The following is a 19,463-nucleotide window of genomic DNA, read 5'->3' on the forward strand; positions in this document are numbered from 1 at the left end:
GAAGGAAAGCCTGGGATGTGGGTCAGGTCAGGGCTCATGGTCCGTGGCCTGAGGAACTCACACACTCTAAGAAAATCCTTTAGAATTCTGTCAACTACTTCCAACTGTAATACAGTCACACCCACGCCCTCCTACCGGAAGTGTGGAGGTGAGACCTACCCTAGACTAGACTCTGCCCCACAGTAATCCCCCCCCAACCTTCCCCTTCCCCTGGAGGGCTATCCACACCAGCCACACCTGCCCAGCCCCCTTCCCATCCCCTTTCTGCCCCTTGGACCCACATTCCCTCAGGCTGTGTGCTTTTCCGTCAACAATCATCCCGTTTATTATAAACCCAACATTTATTGAGAACAAAGGAAACCAATTAGCACAGAGGGTCAATTTCATCAAACTTCAGTTGAGGGTGGGGAACGGGGGTTGGGGGGAGACTCGTGGGGGGAGGGGTGGCCAGCCCTGAAGTCACCCTCCCAGGAAAGAACCAGCTCTGGGAGACAGGGGCTGTCAGACCTCCAGGGCCTGGCTGGGAGCTGGCTGTGAATGTGTGAAGGGGTAAGGGAGAGAGGAGACGATAAAAGCCCCCAGGCGTGGGCTGTGGGCAAGCAGCAGAAGTAGCTACGGAGCTGGTGGCCGTCCAGGGGTGGGACAGCAGCTGTGGTCCCATCTCAGGGGTTGACGGGGGGCAGGGAGCTGAGCTCAGGCAGCAGCTCAGGGTGTGGGTCCAGGCGGGCCAGGCGGCTCTGCTCCAGGGCAATGGCCTCAGCCGAGTGCTTGCACTTCTCAGAGCCACACTGGCAGGTGAAGTACTTGCTTTTGATGTCCCAGAAGCGGTCACCATAGTCAAACCTGTCAGAGGAGCACAAGAGATTTGTGGAGTCCAGACCCACTCCAGAGCACCCACTCCCATCTTCAGAGGGGCTCTAAGCTCTCCTAGGTTCAAATGCCCTGGCAATGCCGGGAGCTTGTTAGAAGTGAAGGCTCTCACGACCCACCCCAAACCTACTAACTCAAACTCCGTGAGGTCCAGGACTGTCTATAGTGACTTCAGAGAGGCTCTGCTCTAATCTATGCCTGGAAACCAGGCACTTGCCAGCCTTCTGCTTTTGGTCTGGGGCTTGCTACATCTCCCACACCCCTGGCTGAGCCTCAGGAGGCCTCACCCCAGCTCCTCCCCGGCCCGGATGTCTCGGGAACTGAAGAAGGCGATGCGTGGAAATCTCAGGTCCTGGTGCAGCATGAAGACCCGGACGGGGATGATGTTGGGGTCACACAAGTGGTTGATGAACCGGCTGATGTTGCCGTAGTAACGGGCATCGATGCAGTACACCTCTCCATCCTGAGGGGGGAGCATCACTCATCACATCTACCACCACCCTGCTGGTTGGCCAACCTCCTTGCCCCACTGATCACCTGGTCCCTCCTCCCCAGGTTTCCATCTGCTGCTTGAGAGGAGGAGGGCAAGGGGATCTCCTGCCCACCTTGTTGTCCAGGTCGAAGAGATAAGAATCGTCCTCTCTCACATCAGCCTCGGCATCAGAGATCAGTTCTCCGACATACCTGTTGGGCAGGAAGTGGTGGTTCTGGAGGTGAGCAGGGAGTTACTGGAAGTAGGCTCCAGGCCCTGTCACTCCCCACAGCCTGGGATTCCTCTTCCACCGTTTGTCAGCTGCCCTAGTCACTGTCTGTGAATCTCACAGATCCACATGGCTGGGGTGGGTGACCCAAGGATAGGAGACATGACCTGGGAGGGAGGGGGTGGGAGGTCCCCATCCAGAAGGGGGATCAGGAAGAGGAGCCTGGGGATGCAGGCATGTGAGAGTACATATAGGACAAACTCTGGGCAGTTGGGGTCCCCCCGGGACAGCTAGACCAACAGGCAGGACTGACGGTGTGGGGCAGGGGTGAGAAGTGTGGGGCCATTGGGGTAGCAGCGGTGGGGAAGCTAAAGGGAAGGGTCAAGCTGCACCAGAGGATGATTCAGGGCAGCAGGGAAATGCCGAACCTCCGGGGTGAAGGGATGAGCATCTTGGCAGTGGGCCTGGGTGGGGAATCTGTTCAGGTGTGGACGTGGGGAGGATGAGGAAATCACCCAGCAGGTGGGGCAAGGTCGGGCTGAGGACAGGAGAGAGGTGAGAACTGCAGGAAGGGATGCAGCCCCAGGAGCTGTGAAGAGCTGGGGAGGAAGCACTCACGTTTGGAAAACGGAGGGAGAGGAGCTGGTGAAGAGGAAGAAAGGATGAGTTGCGGGTAAGGATAGTGTCATGGGAGCCAGAGCTAAGGGGGTGGCAGATGCCAGGAGAATGCAGACTGAGACACAGGGGTCAGGGTGTGTGGACCGACGAGAGGAAGCAGAGGGAGAGGGCAAAGGCAGATCTGGGCAGGGATGAGCAGGGAGTGGATGGGGGTGAAACTGAGACCCAGCAGGAAGAGGCTGCTTATCTGAGTCAAACTGAGAGATGACATGATGGAGGAAAAATGAATGGTTTCTTAAATAGCCACATAGGGCTGAATGACTTTTTTTTTTTTAAGCCAAAGAAGATTAAGACCATGAGGTAAAAGCTGGGCAACACGGAGAAGTTACAGATGCTGGGAAGAGAAAGAACTGGCAGACGGACAGGCCCGAGGCCCTTGAGGAGATGGACGGAAGGGTAGTTGTTATCACCTCCATTTTGCAGACAAGAAGGAGGCGGCTCAAAGTGGTTGTGAACTTGGCCGAGGACTCCCAGTGGCAGAATGGGGCTTAAACACTGGTCTGTTAAAACTGGGGCTTTCCCCAGTTGAGAAGGGCAGGGGAGAGGGAGTGTGAGGCTCAGAAAGACACTGATGGGGAGGGAAAGACGCAGGCCCTGTGGCCTGGGCAGAGTGGAGGCTCGGGGATGGCGGTCAGAGGAGGCTGGCCAGGTGGACCCATTAGGGAGGAGGGCAGAGAGGGATGCCTGGGAGTCAGCCGTGGCCCCACACCCAGCCCTTTGTCCCCAAGAGCCAGAGTACCCCTCCCCCTCAACCACTCACTCGCAAATGAAGGTACCCTGGGGAATGGTCTGCAGGGCACGGACCCCCCAGCCCATCTTGGCTGTTCGGTAGAGCTGCAGTCGCACCCTGGTGGTGGGAGAGAGGATGGTATTGAGGGGGGTGACGTGGAAGCTTCCCAAAGGAGAGAAGGGAGAAAGGGGGATGAGGAGGGATGAGGAGGGCCGAGGGGCAGGGACTCACTTGATGCCGCTCTGGACGACTCTGTTCTTGCAGTTTCTCCAGCAGGAGCATGCCTGGTTACACTCAAAAATCAGCGGGGGCTCGATCTTATTAAATTCCTGGAGCAGCCGCCCATCCTGGGGTCGAGGGAGAGGAGAACAGTGGTTTTTGTGTGATGCTCCCCTCAGCTGCCCAGGACTCGCAAGACTTCACCGAAAAATCCACCACTGACCCCACCCCAGACTCAGGGAGGCCACGTATACTCTGAGTTTATCCAACAGGAAACCCACAACCATCGCCCTTGATCTGCGTATACCACGTCTCTGGCTTGGCAACGTCCTAGGAGTCCCGGGTCTCGCCCTGCTCTCTCTGCTACTTTCCCCACAGGACAGAAAGCAAGGGACAAGGCCCCACAGGGTTGGTGTCAGAGGCCAGCTCCGGAGGAGTGGATGGGCAGGTGGCCAGGGCACGCACCTTGTCATACCAACAGCGGATGCTGAGCTGGCCACACAGGCAGTTGGAGCTGGAGCAGTCATCCACACACGTGCAGTGCTGGGGCGGGAGGCAGGGTCAGCTCAGCCCTCAGAATCGGCCCAGGCACCTCGGCTTATCCCCTCAAGCCCCCCCAACTGCTGTCCTTTCTCTAGGGTCCACACTGTAAGGCAGTGGTGGTGATGGTCCCAGGATGCGGGGGAATAAAGATGCTGCTGACAGGGGTATCTCTAGGGCCACCATGAGCCCATGCGACACCTTCATGTGTCCTAGAAAAAGGTCCCCTTCCCCAGGTGGATGCAAGCCCACACCAGAGGTCCCTTTCAGCCCCACCATCTTGGCCAGGCGCCCTTGTTGGCCCACAACCTGCCTGGCTCCACTTGGTGGCTCTGGGTGCCCCTGTGGGAGTTGGTCCCAGGGCCCCACACTCACCTGTAGGTGGGTGATGTTGCGGTCAATGTTCATGGTGGACGTCTCGCAGTTCTCTGAGATGTACTTGTAATCCTCAGGGCAGGGCTCCCCGTCCACACCATTGACACAAGGGATGGGGACATTCTCATAGCCCCGAGCCACGTCCCTGGCAGGAGGGGAGATGGAGCTGGGTGGCTAGAGCATGGGGTGAGGGCTTCCCTAGGAGCAAGGAGAGGGCTGGGGGAGGGGAGAGGGTGTTCTGGGGGTACCAGGTCAAAGGCAGGACACTTTGTTAAAAATCTGAATTTCAGATCAGATAATCAGGAAATAACTTTTTTAGTACAGCGCTTCCCTGGTGACTCAGACAGTAAAGAATCCACCTGCAATGCGGGAGACCTGGGTTCGAACCCTGGGTTGGCAAGATCTCCTGGAGGAGGGCATGGCAACCCAGTCCAGTATTCTTGCCTGGAGAATCCCATGGACAAAGGAGCCTGGCAGGCTATAGTTCACGAAGTCACAGAGTTGGACAGGACTGAGTGACTGACACTTTCACTTTCATGTCCCAAATACACCGCTCAGAACACTCTTAAACATTAAAAAGTATGCGTTGCTCACCTGAAATTCTAATTTAGCCAGATGTCTACTTTTATTTGTTGTATCTGCCAACCCTAGCTGTGTATGTTGCAGGGGGGACGGAGGTGGTTCTGGGGATTCCGAGGCTCCAAGGGGCCTGGGGAGGGGGCTCTGTGTGCGGAGAGCCCAGGCTCACCGGCAAATTATCTTCTCCGTGCGGATGGCCCGATTCCCCACCCCGAGCCGGAGCTTGCGGTTGAGCTGGAGGGCAAACCACACGTCGGAGCGCTCGGGGGTCAGGTCCCACGCCGTGTCCCCTTCCTTGTTCCGCAGCTCAGGGTTCGCCCCACGTGACAGGAACAACCTGGGAGGGGACAGGGAACCTGTGGGGCACCTGGCCGTGAGAGGTGGCAGAGGGGTGTGTGGGGGTGTGTGTGTGGGGGTGGGGGGCTCACAGCACGCAGTCGTGGTAGCTCTCCCGGGCCGCGATGTGCAGGGGTGTGTCCCCATGGTAATTGACAGCATGGAGGTCGCAGCGGGCGTTCAGGAGGACCTCGGCGATGGCAGCGCTGCCGGTGAAGGAGGCCCAGTGCAGGCAGATGTTCTCCTCCTGTGGAGGCGGAAGGGGGCGAGGCTTGAGCCCAGCAGCTAGCTCAGGCGCAGGGCAGGACTGAGCCCGCCTCCGGCATCCCCACCAACCCTTCACTCACGTTGTCGGTGAGAGTGACATCCGCGCCCCGTGTCAGAAGCATGCGGATCACTTCTATGTGCTTATGCTCTGCAGCCCAGATGATGGGGGTCCACCCGCCGCTGTCCTGGGGGCAGGGAGGGAAGGGCCCTGCTCACACAGAGTCGCAGCTCCACCACCCACAGGCAGTGGCGCCCCGGGGCAGGTATTCAAGCTCTCTGGGTCTCAGTGTCTTCATCTATAAACTGGGACTAATAGTGTCTACTGCTCATGACTGCAAAGTAATTTTTCTCTTTCTAAAAAATATTTCCTAGATCTACCCACTCCCAAGAGAAGCAGGGACCCCAAGAGCAATATCCACCTCCAGGTACACAGATTGTTGTAGTCTCCAAAAAAATATTTCCCACTTAAAGGGACCAGAGTTTCTTAGAAAGTGGTAGAGTCTGAGTCTGGCGCAGGACAGCTGCTGACAAGGATGCTCTCAAAGGCTACTGGATCCAGTTCAAAGCCACAGAAGCCTGTGGCAAGGGGCTTCTTCTGGACAAAGGATGGAACGGCTCAAAGATCAAGGAGAACACAGACTAAAACACCTCCAACAGGTGAAAAACTGAGTTAATACTGGCCAGTTCTAGACATTAAGGCAGCAAGTGAAAACTGGTAAAGAAAAACAAAAAGAACCAGAAAAGAATGAAGAGAAATACAAGTGAAGCAGGGAAAAGAGATAGGAACAGGCTGGAACAGTGTGACATGCAGGGAAAGGGTCAGAGGTCAGATGAGGGAGAAGGGGGACCAGGCTGCTGACCTGGGCGTTGACGTCCACCTGTCCTGTGCTCAGCAACAGGCTGACCATCTCCAGGTTCCCAATTTTGGCGGCGTGGTGGAGGCAGGTGGAGCCGTCTTCCTCCTGGGGGAGATGCGGGCAGATGAGTCCTCAGGCTGGCACCTCAGGCCCGGCCCCTGAGCCCGGCCCGGGCCTGTGTGGCCACGCACCTTGCTGTAGACGCAGCCCCCGCGCTGCACCATGTAGCGAGCCACCTCCAGATGGTTGTTCACCACGGCCTCCATCAGCGGCGTCCGCTGCTGCTTGTCCACGGCATTGATGTTGGCTCCAGCCTGCATGGAAGGTCTGTTGGCACCAGGGAGGGGCTGGGGTGGGGTGGGGTGGGGTGCTGTGGTCCCAGGCGGGGCAGACGCTGACCTGTAGCAGCACATGGCAGATCTCCACAGAGCCCTTCTGGGCAGCCGCGTGCAGGGGTGTGCGCTTGCTCTGCTGGTCACTCTGGAAGTTGGGGTCCAAGTTGTCCACTGTGGGGAGAGCCCACCACACCGGGAGAGGGAGGGACACGCGGTGAGCAAGCGTGGGGGTGGGTGGCATCTCGCTCAGGAAGGCTTCTCAGGACCCCAGGCCAGGTCAGGGGTGCCTCCTGGGCCTCCCCTGTGCTCACATCCACCGTGGCACAGCCTCACGAGAGTAGACGTTAAGAGCACCAGCTTTGCCCAAGTTCAAATGGCCCCAGCCCCTCAGTACCCTGTGCACTGGGCAAGCCAATTCACCGCTCTGAGTCTCCACTGGGAAGATACAAGTGAGTGAAAATGTATAAGCTCTCAGAATAGGGCCCAGGGCCTCTGCGCTTATCGCCACCACAGTCCCCATCATCACCGGCGACCTGTGTGTCTGCGTCCCCTACCAGCCTCGTCCTTCAGGGCAAAGACCGTGTCCCTCGCGGCTGCCCTCCTGGCTCCGAGCCCAGGGACGGGCACACAAGCAGCGCGCAGGTAGGGTCTGCTGAATGAGCGAGGGCGACACTCACACAGCATCAGGATCACCTTCTGCAGCTCCCCTTGCTTTACGGACAGGTACAATTGCCGGGGGTGGAACCGGAGCTTCTTCCGCCTGCCGGGGAGAGGGGCCCTCAGATTCAAGTACCAGTCCCAAGGGCCACGGATCCACGCTCCCAGCCCCAGTCCCCAGTCCCAGCGGCTGCACCCACGCGTGCAACCCCTACTCACCTCTCCGACTCCTGGATGACCAGGGCCTTCTCCAGGGCCTCCCGGCCTGGCCCTGGTGGCAGCCCTACAGCTGAGAGGCAGCCCCCGTTGGGCAGGGCTAGGGAGGGCCCTGAGCTGTCGATGGTGTCGGCCAGAGGGTCACAGGGTGGACGCCGAGGCTCCCCCTGCCCCCGCATCCGGGCACTGTGGAAGAAGGTGCGAATGTCTAGGGCAGATGGGGACCACGCAGGGAAGAGACAGAAGGCAAGGGCGAAGCCAGTACCTGGGCTGGGAAGTGTCCGCTCTCCCGGGGGCATCCTGGGCCAGGGGTGGGGGAGCGGGGGCCGCAGTGCCAGCTGGTGGGGTCACCCCATCCCCCCGGGGGATGGTCACCTCCTGGGCCTCAGATGCGTCCTCCCCACAGTGGGGACAGAAGACCATCCCATTTAGCTGGGACACACAGGCCTTGTGGAAGCGGTGGGCCACACGGAAGTCAGGGTGACACTCCAGGAAGGTGCCCTAGGGGCAAGGAAACAACACAGTCAGGCTCCGGGAGCCCCTGCCCCTGTGGGGCATGCCGCCTGGCTGCCCTGCTGGTCACTCACCGCCGTACAGAAGTAGCCACAGCCGGGGCAGCAGTGATGTTTGACCATGCGTGCGCGGTGGGTCTCACAGAGCACCATCAGGGCCACGCGGCTGGACGGTCTCATGGTCTCCCGCTTAAGGATGGCAGCGTTGCAGCCGGACAGCTGTGGGCGGCGAGGCCGGGTGACAAGAGGTGAGGCTGGGCTCCGGGGCCGGCTGCCCTGGCATCTCGCCGGCCAGCGCCCCGGGCCCACCTCTCCGTCCACGCTCTCTGTGGCCATGCACTTGTGCCCCGCTCTCTCGCTGATGCGGTCTATCTTGGGGGCCTCCATGCGGCAGCTGCAGAGGGGCAGCTCCTCAAACCCGCGTTCTGTCTCCAGCGAAGATGTGTCATTGGACACCCCTTGGATAGAGGGAGCAGGGAGCTGAGGGTGGCCCAGCCCCTCACCCACCAGGACCCCTCATGGGGCCTCTCACCCCCACCCTGACTTTCCCTCCGTGCTCCAGAACCCCCAAAGTCAGGTCATGGACACCCCAGCTCCAGCGGGGTCCCCCTCCTCCCCATCCCCTCTGGCCCTGAGGGCACCCCTAGTGGCTCCCTATCCCGGCAATCGGCAATTGGCAATTACCAGCGTGGTTGGGAGAGAGGGTCCCCTCGCTGGGCAGCTCCAGGGACCCCAGAGGGACCTCCATGTACTCACTGGGGCCTGAGGAGCCCACACCATTCACTCCTGACACAGAGACAGAGAGAGTGAGAGTGCGAGCTCACAGGTGCCTGGACGCAGGGGTGCATGCGGAGCGTGGGTGTGCATGCACGCTCTCTGGGGGCCGGGAGGAGGCTGGAGGAGGGGACCCCAAAGCAGAGGGGCCTCCTCACCTCGTGGCTCCTTGGCCCTCGGAGGCTCTCGTTTCCGCCGTTTCCGTGATGGCTTCACCCACGGGCTGTCCTTCCGCCATTTCTTCTTGGCTTTGCGGCGGCCGCTGGAACCACTCTGGGCAGGAGGAGGAGCATTAGGGTGGCGGTGGCCCCCAGTCCGTAACCCCCTTCTTGGAGGACTCAGACCTCCGGTCTTGCAGTCTCCACTCCTCCGGGGCCGCCGGCCTCCCATCCTACCCTGTCAGACTGATTGCCGGACTCTTCATCTTCCTCCTCTTCTTCCTCCTCCTCCTCCTCCTCTTCTTCTTCCTCCTCTTCCTCCTCCTCTTCTTCCTCTTCCTCACTCAGTTGTTCAGCCAGAGCTTCAACCTCAGACTGGAAGAGAGGTAAAGCTGTGGCCCCCACCCCAGGCCACAGCTCGCTCTTGGGGAGAACTTGGGAGAGAGGCAGAGTAGGACACATCCCCCTGGAACTCAGAGAAGGAGGTGTGATCAAGAAAACCATAAATCCCCAAGGATGGTTCCCTGGTGAAGATGACTGTGGACAGGAGAGGAAGGAAAGGCTGGGTACAAAGACGGGCTATGGCGTGTTATACAGCAATGAAAAACACAGTGCTATGGTGATATGCAAAAATGTGATGATCTTGCAACATAATAGTAAGCAAGGAAAAAAAAAAAGTTGTTGTTCCAGATAACAAATGTATAGTATGAGACTCTATGAAGTTCATAAACACGTGAGACTGAAAACACTACACGAAAAGCTAATCAGAAATGCCATAATGAAATCAGGGTGATATCGTCTGAATCCACTGATCTTAACTTCACTAATAAAAGACCAAATGTCCAACACCTGATGATACAACAGGAAGCACCTGCTATCAAGTCTTCCAAACTAAAAAGAAAAATAACATGCCTCTGAGTCTGATCACACTTCTAGATCTATGAGTTTATAGGAAGAAACACTGGACAGAGAATTACATGTCAATTCCCACCCAATCAGCCGACTCCTAAGTGTGAAGAATTCTGCAGGACAACCGGCTTGGTTCCTTTAACAAACGAATGGCAAAAAAAATATTTTTTTTAGAAGGCAGGGAACCTATATACCAAGAGAAACCTAAGACAAATAATCAGATCAATGTGTGGATCTCTTTTGAAACTTGACAAACGAAAACCCATTTATGAAACAACTGAGAAAATGCGAAGATTTATTGGTAGCAAGGTGATGGGATTAAAGAATCATTTGTAGGAACTTCCCTGGAGGTCCAGTGGTTAGGTCTCCATGTTTCCCCTGCAGGAAGCATGGGTTCTATCCCTGGCTAGGGAACTAAGATCCCTGTAAGCCACATGATTCGGCCAAAAAAACCCCAAAACATCTGTAAATCTTTTGAAAACAGAAAGAGGTCTTATGTTTAGAGAGACTTATGGAAATGTTTCTAGATAAAACGAAATGGTGCCTGGCTATTTGCTTTGAACCAATCCAGTAGGTGTGGGTATTAGGGAGGAAGAGATGAGTCAAGATCTGCAGTGTATTGCTAATCCTTCGAGCTGGGTGATGGCCACCTGGGGGCTCACTATTCTATTTTTTTCTGTGTATCTGAAAGATTCCACGATAAAACAAACAAAAAATAAAAGGCAAGACTAAGCATTATGTTGCATGGGCAAACACACACGTGAAACAAACCAAACAAGAAGCAAAAGAATAAACAAGCAAACAACAAATAAACCATAAAACAGGTTGTTAAATCCCAAGTCCAGGGTGGTGATTATCACTGGAGAGGGACAAGGGGATGGTATGGGGTAGAGCGCACACTGGAAATAAGTTATAGATAGTACGGGGCAGTGAAACTAGTGGGTGTTCAGAAAAGGAAAGAGAGGAAAAAGAGGGGCAGGAAAGACTGGACAATGAGCCCTGGATGCGGGGGCAGAATGGCTGGGAGCGTGGCCGGCTCCCTCTCACCTTGCTGTCAGAGTCCACCCGCTCATCCACAGAGTAGGAATCATAGTAGAGGCTGAAGTCATCCCCCACCACCGTTTCCCACTCCTCAAGGGACCCCGGGTCCCCCTTCTCCAGGGTCACGTCTCCTGAACTCCGTGTAGAAGCCAACTCCTCTGACTAGAAAAAGATTGAAGAAAAATTGCTGCTGCTGGCACTCACTCACCAACCCATTTCCCAGGAGGGTAAGATGGAACCCCAGCTCTGGGGCTGCCTCAAAGCAGCCCTCAGGGGGAGAGGCCCTGTTCCCAGCCCCTCTCGGCTCACCAAGCCACCTCCGGAGTTCAGCTTCCTCCTTTTGGCCACATCTGGAAGGAGAGAGAGAAAGGAGTGAGACCGAGGCACTCTAAGCCCTCAGCACAGGCCATAGCAAGCCACAGGCAGGTGGGGGATGGGACTGACCTGAGGTCACCTTCCCCAGCGAGTGCACGTCATCACTCATGCGGAAATGCTGCACTTCAGGGGGCCGCTTCTCAGGGACTGGGGGCTGGGGGCCAAGAGGGAGCACACTTAGGGTCAGGGAGCATCTAAGGTTCTGTTTGGATGAGCTGAGAGCCCCAGGTTGGGGCGGGGTGGTGAGCCACAACCTCAGAAACGCCATCCGAAGTTCTCTGGCAATAAGAACCACGTCAGGCCATATTCCCCCTTCTAACACTCAACCCTTCATACACACAGAAGCAGGCCCCTTGCCCCCTCCTTTGCACATGGAAAAACTCAAATTAAGGCCTTGATCAAAGCTATGCAAAGCAAACCCAGAACAACATGATATCCAGAGCCCTAAAAACAGTCATAAAGGTTCTGAGATTCTGGGGCTCTTGTTACTTCCCTTGTCTCCTTCTCCATAGAGATACACAGTAAAACCTTCAAAAAAGCAGGGACGGTTTCAAAGAAAGGAGGGAGAAGTTCCCTTGGGGCTTGCTTTGAGGTAGAAGGGAAAGGTGGATTGAAGTCTCTATAGTTATTATCACAAAAGTAATTAAGACATTGATGACAGAATTAACTTTTCAACATTTGTATCTTCTACTCTCCTCTCCCTAAGAGCACAAACCCCAGGAAGATAGGCATCTGGTATGTTCACAGATTAAGCCCCCGTAAAGAATCTGACATACAGTAGCCCCCTGGTAAGTATGTGAAGCAGTCACGTATTGGGTAAGAAAAGGTGTGAAGCTAAATTGTATAAGAAAAAGCAGCCCACAGAGGTTTATGGTTAATTACCCTGTCTTTCCCACCCCCACAGCCATCCCCCTAAGCCTCACCTGTCCATTTCCTGGTTTGGACATGGTTTTCCTGGCTCGATGAACCTTGGGCTGCCCCTCTGGGCTGGCTGTGGCCTGAGGGGGTTCAGGCCCTGCTGCTGGCGCCCCCTGGGCGCCTGGCATACTCAGCAGCCTCATAGCCAAACTCTGAACTGATGGGGGTGATTTTCCGGCCCCTGTCATTGACATCTTGGCTCGGCTGGGACAGGCACCCCCCTTGCTGGGGGAAGAGGGGAACGACTTTGTGGCATGGCCTGGAAAACACAGGCAGGCAGGCGGGAGACAAGATAAGAGGGAAGGCAGAGTCAGAAGTTACCCCACCTCACCCCTCCCCAGACTCCTCCGGCCTCTCACCCAGCAGGATGCGACCCCCATGGAGGTCTCCATCTCCCTCGAGATTCTCAGGTTCATCCCCAATGAGTGGTGTGGCCCCTACAGGGGTGTCAGCCCCCTCATCGCCGACAGTGACCGTGACAGAGGCTGGGGATGAGGGGCCAGCAGTCTCCAGGGAGTCGGGGTTGGCCTTGGGCAGGGTCTCCTCACTACGAGGGGTGTCCCCCAAAGAGCCATGAACTGTAATGGAAGAGAAAAAGTCCAGGGCTAAGGGCTCACGAGATCATGTGTTGTGGGGGAGGTGAAGGTCCAACAGGGCCCGTTTCTGCTGCACTCACCTCTCTCGGTGGCTCCTCTGGGCTCCTTCTCCAGCACCAGCGCCCCCATCTCACCGGGGGCCTCCCCCTGGGAGGGGACACAAGGGATAGGAGGGCTGGTCAGTCCGGTAGGAAGTTGGGGGGCCCAGGACGCCTGGGCCCTGGGTAGAGAGAGTAGGCTCCGGGGCCTACCTCTTCCTCTATGGGCTCCCCCCCTTCCGCGGCCTCGGCTGCCCGGAGGGGCCGCACGACCCCTCCCCCGGGCCCGCATCAGCCCCCGCCCTCTCGGCAGACCCCGCATCTCAGGGGCCGAGAAGAGAGGAGGGGGAGGGGGCGGGGCCTCTGCGCCCCGGCCCCGCCCCCTCCTCCCGGCTGCACGCGCCGCTCCCCCTTTGTCCCCCAGGCCGCGGGGACCCCGGGCACCAACCCCTCCAGCGCCCGCTGCCCCCCAGCCCGGTGGACGGCCCCTCGTGCCCCTCGCGCGTGCTCCTGGGGCCCCGGCGCCCGCCGCCCACTCGGGGGCAGGCGGCGACTGCACGCGCGCCTCCGTGCCCACTCCCCCACCTCCCACCCCCTGGTCCCCTCATCCGCCCCCGGTGCTGGCCCTCCGGATTGCTGCAAGTCTCGCTCGGGCCCCCCGGCCCCGTTGCACCCCCGGAGCATTGCACGGGCGCGCGCTTCCCCCGGGCGCGCGCGCGGGCATGCACCCGCCTCTCCCCCTCCCCTTCCGCACCTCGGCGGCCGCCGCCGCTGCAGCTCCCGCCGCCGCCGCCATCGCCGCTTGCGCGGGGGGCCGAGCCGGCGCGCGGCCGCCCCGGGTCACGTGGGTTGGGAGGGAGGGCTGAGAAGAGCCTTAAAGGAGCCACTACGCGCTTTCTGGCCATTTTTCCCCCGAGAGCGGCCTCGGAGATGGCAGTTCCTGACCTAAACTGGGAGCGGCAGGGGAGAATTGCTGCCCTGCCTGGCCTCACTCAGCTGGGAACCGAAGGCGAGGCACGCCTGGGTCCAGGTGTGGCTTCTCCATCTCCCACCTGGCTTTTAGGTAATTAGCGGAGCGTCTGAACCTTCCGGCTCTCGGCAGTCTGTATATCCAATTCTACCCGCGTGTGCTTCTCCCGCTTCTGATTGCTTTCTAGTTTTCTGGGTCACTGGACTGAAGCCTGGGCCTCTTGGCTTCGCTTCTCTAACGAGCAGGAAGGGGGCGATGGGGACGCGCGGAGGACACCTTTAGTGTTAGCTGGTCCTAGCATGCGGCTTCAGTGTACCCTGGAGCAGCGACCCCTTTTGAAAACCTGGGGCTGAATGTCTCTCCCGTTTTTGCCAGACATGTTAAGCCACCACGTGCACTAGGGATCCAGGTAAGCCCTCAGAGGCCTGAGTCATTACTATCTGCAGACACTCTAGTAAGTAACCTTTTTTCGCAAAACAACTTCACAAGCATACCAGGCACTTCGTGGGTCATAGCCCAGCCAGTAGTGGAAGTACGAATGGTATTACACCGAGACACAGAACTTTGATAGCAGTATTTAGGGTACCATCTCTTTAGGTATTGCATCTGGTCAAAGTTTGGAAAATATCTGTACTTGTAATATTCGACACAGGCAAATGGTTAGGATATAGGGCACCTGAGGCCATTTCAAGGCCTTCTGGGAACTGTAGTTCTCTTTGGTTAAGAACCATTTCAGAGCTTTCTGGGAATTGTAGTCTTCTCCGTACCAGAATCCAAACAGTGGTTTTTAGCTTTCTCCAGGACATGAGCCCTTTCCCCAGACTAAACGCTCAAACAGAGGCTTCTGCTTACAATTTTAATGGGCACAATGATCACAACTATAGCTCATCCCTAGCCGTCATACCCAACTCCTCAACTGGAGCAGGTTATCTGTTAACACCTCTGCCAAAAAATCACTGAACACTTGTGCTGTGAGCTGATAGAAGTTGAGGATGCAGAACTGGGAGGGTCTCTGGCTAGAGGAGCCCACCTGTCACATTTCCCTTCCCCTGTCAAGGCTCCTTTAGGCATGAGACCTGCATGAGTTGTGACCTCTGAGTACTTAGCAAATGACATCAGAGGGTGAGATGGTCTAAGGTCGGATAGTCATTTACACGCAGTTGCCAGACAGTATAAAGAAAAAAAAGTTTTTTTTTTTATTTTGTGGAAAACAAAAGCCGAAAAACTAAAACCCCAAACTCCAGAAAAAATCCTAAAAAATACGTTTTTTCTTAAAAAATACTGTATAAGTCTCTACTACTCTCCCTCCCCCCAACAGCCCTTCTTGTGTACTCTCATCTAAGTGCCCTACCCCCCCACCCCCACCACTATTTGTAGTTCTTGCTGTTGTACCCCACTTCCCAGTATCTACCCAGGCTGCTCACCCTCATATTTTCTTACCTGCCATCTTATTTTGTTCTCCTTATAATTTGGTGAGCCTTGTACCCATCCCATTTCCCCAGCATGCAAGAACTGTCTCCCCTTCCCTTCTCCAGAATTCAGTCATCCTTTCCCCCTACCACTCCCTCTCCCAAGGATCTGTTCCAAGCAGGAGCAGGTAAGCTGCCTCCTGCCAGATGCCCTCCCACTTCCCACCCCCCCTCCCCCATCAAGAAATGTCAGAACCTCTTCCTGGGCAGCCTTAGCCAGGAATAAAACATTTTCCAGTCTTTTTCCCCCGCCTCATTCCATAAGCCCCTTTCCCTCCCTCCACATATCCATGCATCTCCAAGAGAAGAAACTCTTTCTCTGGGACCCCCTATTCCCTTGGCCTTCTCAAAGAACTCTCCCTCTCTCCATCCTTTCCTTCTGAAGAGGCAGGGTCTTCTCTCCAAGGAATCTTCGGCCCCTTGCTGTGTGTCTGCTCAGGCTCCCACCGTACCTGCCTGCCCCCTACCCCCCACCCCCCTATTCTCCTGGACTAGGGAGCCCCTCCCCACTTCGTCCAGGGCCCCGGCGCCCGCCTCGCTAGCGGATGAGGACATTGATCTCAGCCACACTAGCCTCCAGCACGTTCTCGGCTGTGGTCTTGCCGTGCTGCTCCTTGAGGTGCCGCCTAATGGCCGGCTTGTGAGCGAAGCGCACGTCGCAGTAGGAGCAGCGATAGGGCCTCGCTCCCGAGTGGAGGTTGAGGTGATCGTGCAGCGTGGACTTCTGCGTGAAGCACTTGCCGCAGATGCCACACGAGTGCGACTTGACGCCGCGGTGCACGTTCATGTGGCGGTTGAGGTTGCTGCTGTGGTTGAACTGCTTGCCGCAGCGCGGGCACATGAAGATGAAGTGCTGCGCCCGCATGTGGAAGACCAGCTTCTCCACGCCCTGGAACACTTCCGGGCACTTGGTGCACTTGATGTTCTTCAGGGGATTTCCGCTGGAAAAGCCTCCGGGCAGGGGTCCCCGGCCGCCCCCTGCCCCCAGGCTGCCCCCCGCCCCCCTGGCAGCCATGGCCACCGCTGCTGCCTCCACGAGGCCTGAGGTGGCCCCCACACTGGCCCGGCCTCCAGGGATCAAGAGCAGGCCCTCCCCTTCCGCGTCCTCAGACAGACTATAGCAGGCTTTCACCACACCCTGCGGTGGGGCCACAGTGCTGGGAGGCACGCTGCTCTGGGCCAGTTCCCCAAGGTGGCTACCCACAGAGCCTCCAATGCCCAGACCTCCTCCGAGGCCCCCGGGAGGTTTGAGCCGGTGTGCCACCTCCAGGGCTGATTCCACCTTGACGATGCAGATGTCAGACACGTCCTCGTCCTCGTCCTCATCCTCTTCCTCGGCCTTCAGCTCCAGGTCCTCATCCAGAGGGAACTCCAGCTTCACAGGCCGCAGGAGTGGAGGGGGGAGAGGGGGCGGGGGTGGGGGTTTGGGGGCTGGCTTTGGGGTCCTGGCAGGAGGGAGCAGGGATTTGGTGGCACTGACACTGCTCACAAGGCTGGCATCGCTGACCCCATCCTCTTTAAGGCCTATTTTGGGCTCAATAAACTGGCTGAGGGCGTTCCGGCATTTCTCCACCACGTGCTCCATCTGCAGGTAGGACGCGGCCGTCAGGTAGTTAACGATATCCCTGACGGCGAATTCCAGGGCGCCCGTATAGCAAGACAGGAGCAGGTCAGCCACTATGCGTGCACTGTGCATCAGTGAGACCTGCAGCTCAGAGCTGGGATTCAGCAGGAACTGGTCCCGCAGGAACGGCGAGCAGGCGGCCAGGATGACCTTGTGGCCGCGGAACTTGAGGCTGTCGGCCACAATGGTCACGTCGCAGAACCGCTCCTCTGCGCGGAGCTGGTTCATGTTCCTCAGCGTAGCGGCCTCGTGGCCAGGCAGCTGGAAGCGCAGGACTTCCACCCCAGAGGCCATTGTGGCGGGGGGTGGGCAACCCTGGTTGGGAAGGAAACCGGTCAGAGACAAAGGTCTCTGGCTTTGCTAAGCCAAAGCTCCAGGCCTTGCACTTCCATTCTTGGCAGGGCCCCCCAGCATCAGATACCCAGTCTTCAAGCCTCTTCCTCAGTTTCCCCAGCCCCCGGGGAGGCGCTGTCCCTTCGGGAGAAGGGAGGCGTGGTTCCCGGGGGCGGGGCAGCGGCGTCCACACCCCCAGCCCTACCGCCCGCGATGATGGGGCGAGCCCGCGCCCACAGGGGAAGGTCGGCAGAAGCGGGAGCAGAGGCCTGGGGTTCTGGAGTGGCCCGGGTTGCAGCCTCTTCTCACCCCGCCCCTTTTACCCGCTGCCCCATTCCTCCGCCGCCCCCTTGCACGTTTGCATGCGCTTTTCACGTCCTCCCCCCCTGCCTGCACGCACCGTGCACGCCCCCCCCACGTTCAGAACTCCTTGGCACGCCCCCCCCCCCCCGCCCCACGACCCTGAGTGCACGCGCCGCTCACCTGGCTGGGTTCCGCGCGCTGTTTTTTTCCCCCCCTATTTCCCCCACCCCCCCGGGGCCGACTGCGCCCCCACACGCGGGCAGGGCCTGGGCAGCGCGCAGGCGCGGGGGTGCACGGGGCGCGCGCGCGGGGCCGGCTCCGCGTGGGCGTAAGGGGGGAGGGGCGGGGGCGGCTCGTGCAGTGTGTTCCAGGCCCCGCGCGCGGCGGCGTCGTCGAGAACTCGGGGAGGAGGAAGAGGGGAGGGAATTAAAGGAGCAGGATTCCCCCTTTCCCGACCCCCCTTTCTTCACCAGCTCCCCCCACACGGTTAAAGGGCCGGACAGCCTGGCCTCTCCTTTGGCCGGTATTATTTGTCCGCCAGAGCGGAAATACGTTCCGCACCCCCCTCTTTCTGGCTCCCCCTTCTCTGTGCCTCCGGGCCCCGTGGCCCGTCTGCGCGTGCGTGCCAAATGCCGCGCGGAGGCCCGCTCGCTGGGGCCCGCCCTCCCCACTCCCAGCAGCCGGCCGCGCAGCTTGCTCCTCGCCCCCCAACGCGCGTTCCCCGCCCTCTGCTCTCCCCCACTGCCTGGCTCCCCGCGGGGGGCGCTGCCACCTGCTCACGCGGGCAGTACTTCTCTGACCCAGCTGCGCGAGGCGGAGCCAGAGTTGCAGCCACGGCCCCTCCTGGGGTCCCAGACCGCCCGCGGCTACCGAGATGATGGTTGTTGGTTGCCTACGCCTGCATCCCGTGTTGATTCTGTTTATACTTCCTCCAGCCACGCTTTCAGATTTTTGCAACTCTTCTGAAGCTGGTAAACACCTCAGCACTCCCAGCCTAAAAGATATTTTAACTTTATGCAAGGCCAGACAATCCTCCACTTCCTCTCCTCTGTCTCAAAATCTTACGAAATCAAACCATCCTTCCCTTCCCTGCATTCTCAGAATCGATCCTAACTTCTTGCCAAGGCAAACGCCCTCGTAAGGTCGACGACCTTGCCCATTTCACCCCCTGCAATATAATAGACCTAGTACAAATTCTTCTAATTATGTGAAGATGTAGTTTAGTAGGACAAGCGTCCATTCTACCCCTGCTCCTCCACTAGACTGACAAGGTCAGAACTCCATTGCCCTAAACAAAGTCCTCCCTTAGTTCTGCCCCTTTGGCTTCTCTTTCTCTGTTCCTCCCAAACTGCCCTCTCTGTGCTTCAACACCCGCGTTTATGAGCGCCTTGAAGGCTGGCTCCCTTCCCGCCTTCTTCCTTGCACTTCTCATATACCTGTACTCATTTCTCCACCCAACCAAGTCCAGGTGAAGAAGCCTCTGTTGCCGCCTGGATTTGTTTATTACATCCTTCAGGAGACTAGAGCATTATCCTTACACATCAGTTTTGGTGGAATGTTCAATATCTGTGTTCAGTCTAATGGTTTCCCCATTAGATTGCCAACTTCTTGATTGCGTGAATCATGTCCTGGGTTATGTTTTGCAAATAAAAGTCATACAATAAATGACTGACTGTTGAAGTCATTCCTCTTCAGTTCAGCCGGCATCCACCCATAAAAAGTTTGTTTCTGACTTAAACTGAACTTAAGGGATGCCCTTTCGGTTGGGAAGTGTTCAGATGATGCCTCTACTCTTTGCCTTTCTCTTTTAAATTCTCTGACTTTTTTGCCTTCACCCTGCTGATGCTTACTTAGTTGCTTCAGTCATGTCTGACTCTGCGACCCTGTGGACTGCAGCCTGCCAGTTTCCTCTGTCCATGGGATTCCCTAGGCAAAAATACTGGAGTGGGTTGCCATACCCTCCTCCAGGGGGTCTTCCCCAACCAGGGATGGAACCCAGGTCTCCTGCATTTCAGGCAGAGTACCTCTGAACCGCCTTCAGCCAGTTCTCTCTAGTCTAAAATGCCCTCTGTAGAAATATGTG

At 57.7% G+C, this 19,463-nt stretch overlaps 2 protein-coding genes across 5 annotated transcripts; both read right to left on the reverse strand.

Moving 5' to 3' along the window:
- On the reverse strand, positions 331-13,505 carry EHMT2 (euchromatic histone lysine methyltransferase 2). Of its 4 annotated transcripts, XM_018038697.1 has the most exons (28): positions 13,436-13,505; positions 12,724-12,790; positions 12,407-12,625; positions 12,053-12,306; positions 11,199-11,283; positions 11,064-11,104; positions 10,761-10,916; positions 9,042-9,179; positions 8,805-8,919; positions 8,557-8,658; positions 8,182-8,330; positions 7,948-8,091; positions 7,626-7,861; positions 7,364-7,546; positions 7,165-7,247; positions 6,552-6,658; positions 6,344-6,466; positions 6,156-6,257; positions 5,376-5,480; positions 5,121-5,275; positions 4,862-5,029; positions 4,114-4,258; positions 3,664-3,741; positions 3,211-3,326; positions 3,010-3,096; positions 1,476-1,554; positions 1,158-1,333; positions 331-843 (listed from the first exon to the last, which is right to left on the reverse strand). In XM_018038697.1, the coding sequence occupies exons 1-28, from the start codon at positions 13,475-13,477 to the stop codon at positions 663-665; spliced, it is 3,636 nt and encodes a 1,211-aa protein (XP_017894186.1). In that variant the 5' UTR covers positions 13,478-13,505; the 3' UTR covers positions 331-662. The 4 variants fall into 4 exon arrangements, with proteins under 4 accessions (XP_017894186.1, XP_017894187.1, XP_013829458.2 ...); XM_018038698.1 differs by lacking the exon at positions 8,557-8,658 and having other exon boundaries at positions 13,436-13,501; XM_013974004.2 differs by lacking the exon at positions 13,436-13,505 and having other exon boundaries at positions 12,724-13,017.
- Positions 15,361-19,032, reverse strand: ZBTB12 (zinc finger and BTB domain containing 12). The gene is made up of 2 exons (XM_018038699.1): positions 17,561-19,032; positions 15,361-17,059 (listed from the first exon to the last, which is right to left on the reverse strand). Exon 2 carries the CDS (start codon positions 17,036-17,038, stop codon positions 15,659-15,661), a length of 1,380 nt encoding a protein of 459 aa, XP_017894188.1. The 5' UTR covers positions 17,039-17,059; positions 17,561-19,032; the 3' UTR covers positions 15,361-15,658.

This window comes from Capra hircus, chromosome 23 (assembly GCF_001704415.2).
Source record: "Capra hircus breed San Clemente chromosome 23, ASM170441v1, whole genome shotgun sequence".
Classification (NCBI taxonomy): Eukaryota; Metazoa; Chordata; class Mammalia; order Artiodactyla; family Bovidae; genus Capra; species Capra hircus.

Coding starts and splice junctions, on each gene's coding strand:
- EHMT2 (XM_013974004.2), bottom strand. CDS start 13,003: ATGCGGGGTCTGCCGAGAGGGCGGGGGCTGATGCGGGCCCGGGGGAGG. Junction 8,920..9,041: donor CCGGCAATCAGTCTGACAGG/GTAGGATGGGAG, acceptor CCTCCTGCCCAG/AGTGGTTCCAGCGGCCGCCG. Junction 7,547..7,625: donor GCGGACACTTCCCAGCCCAG/GTACTGGCTTCG, acceptor CTTCTTCCACAG/TGCCCGGATGCGGGGGCAGG.
- ZBTB12 (XM_018038699.1), bottom strand. CDS start 17,038: ATGGCCTCTGGGGTGGAAGTCCTGCGCTTCCAGCTGCCTGGCCACGAG.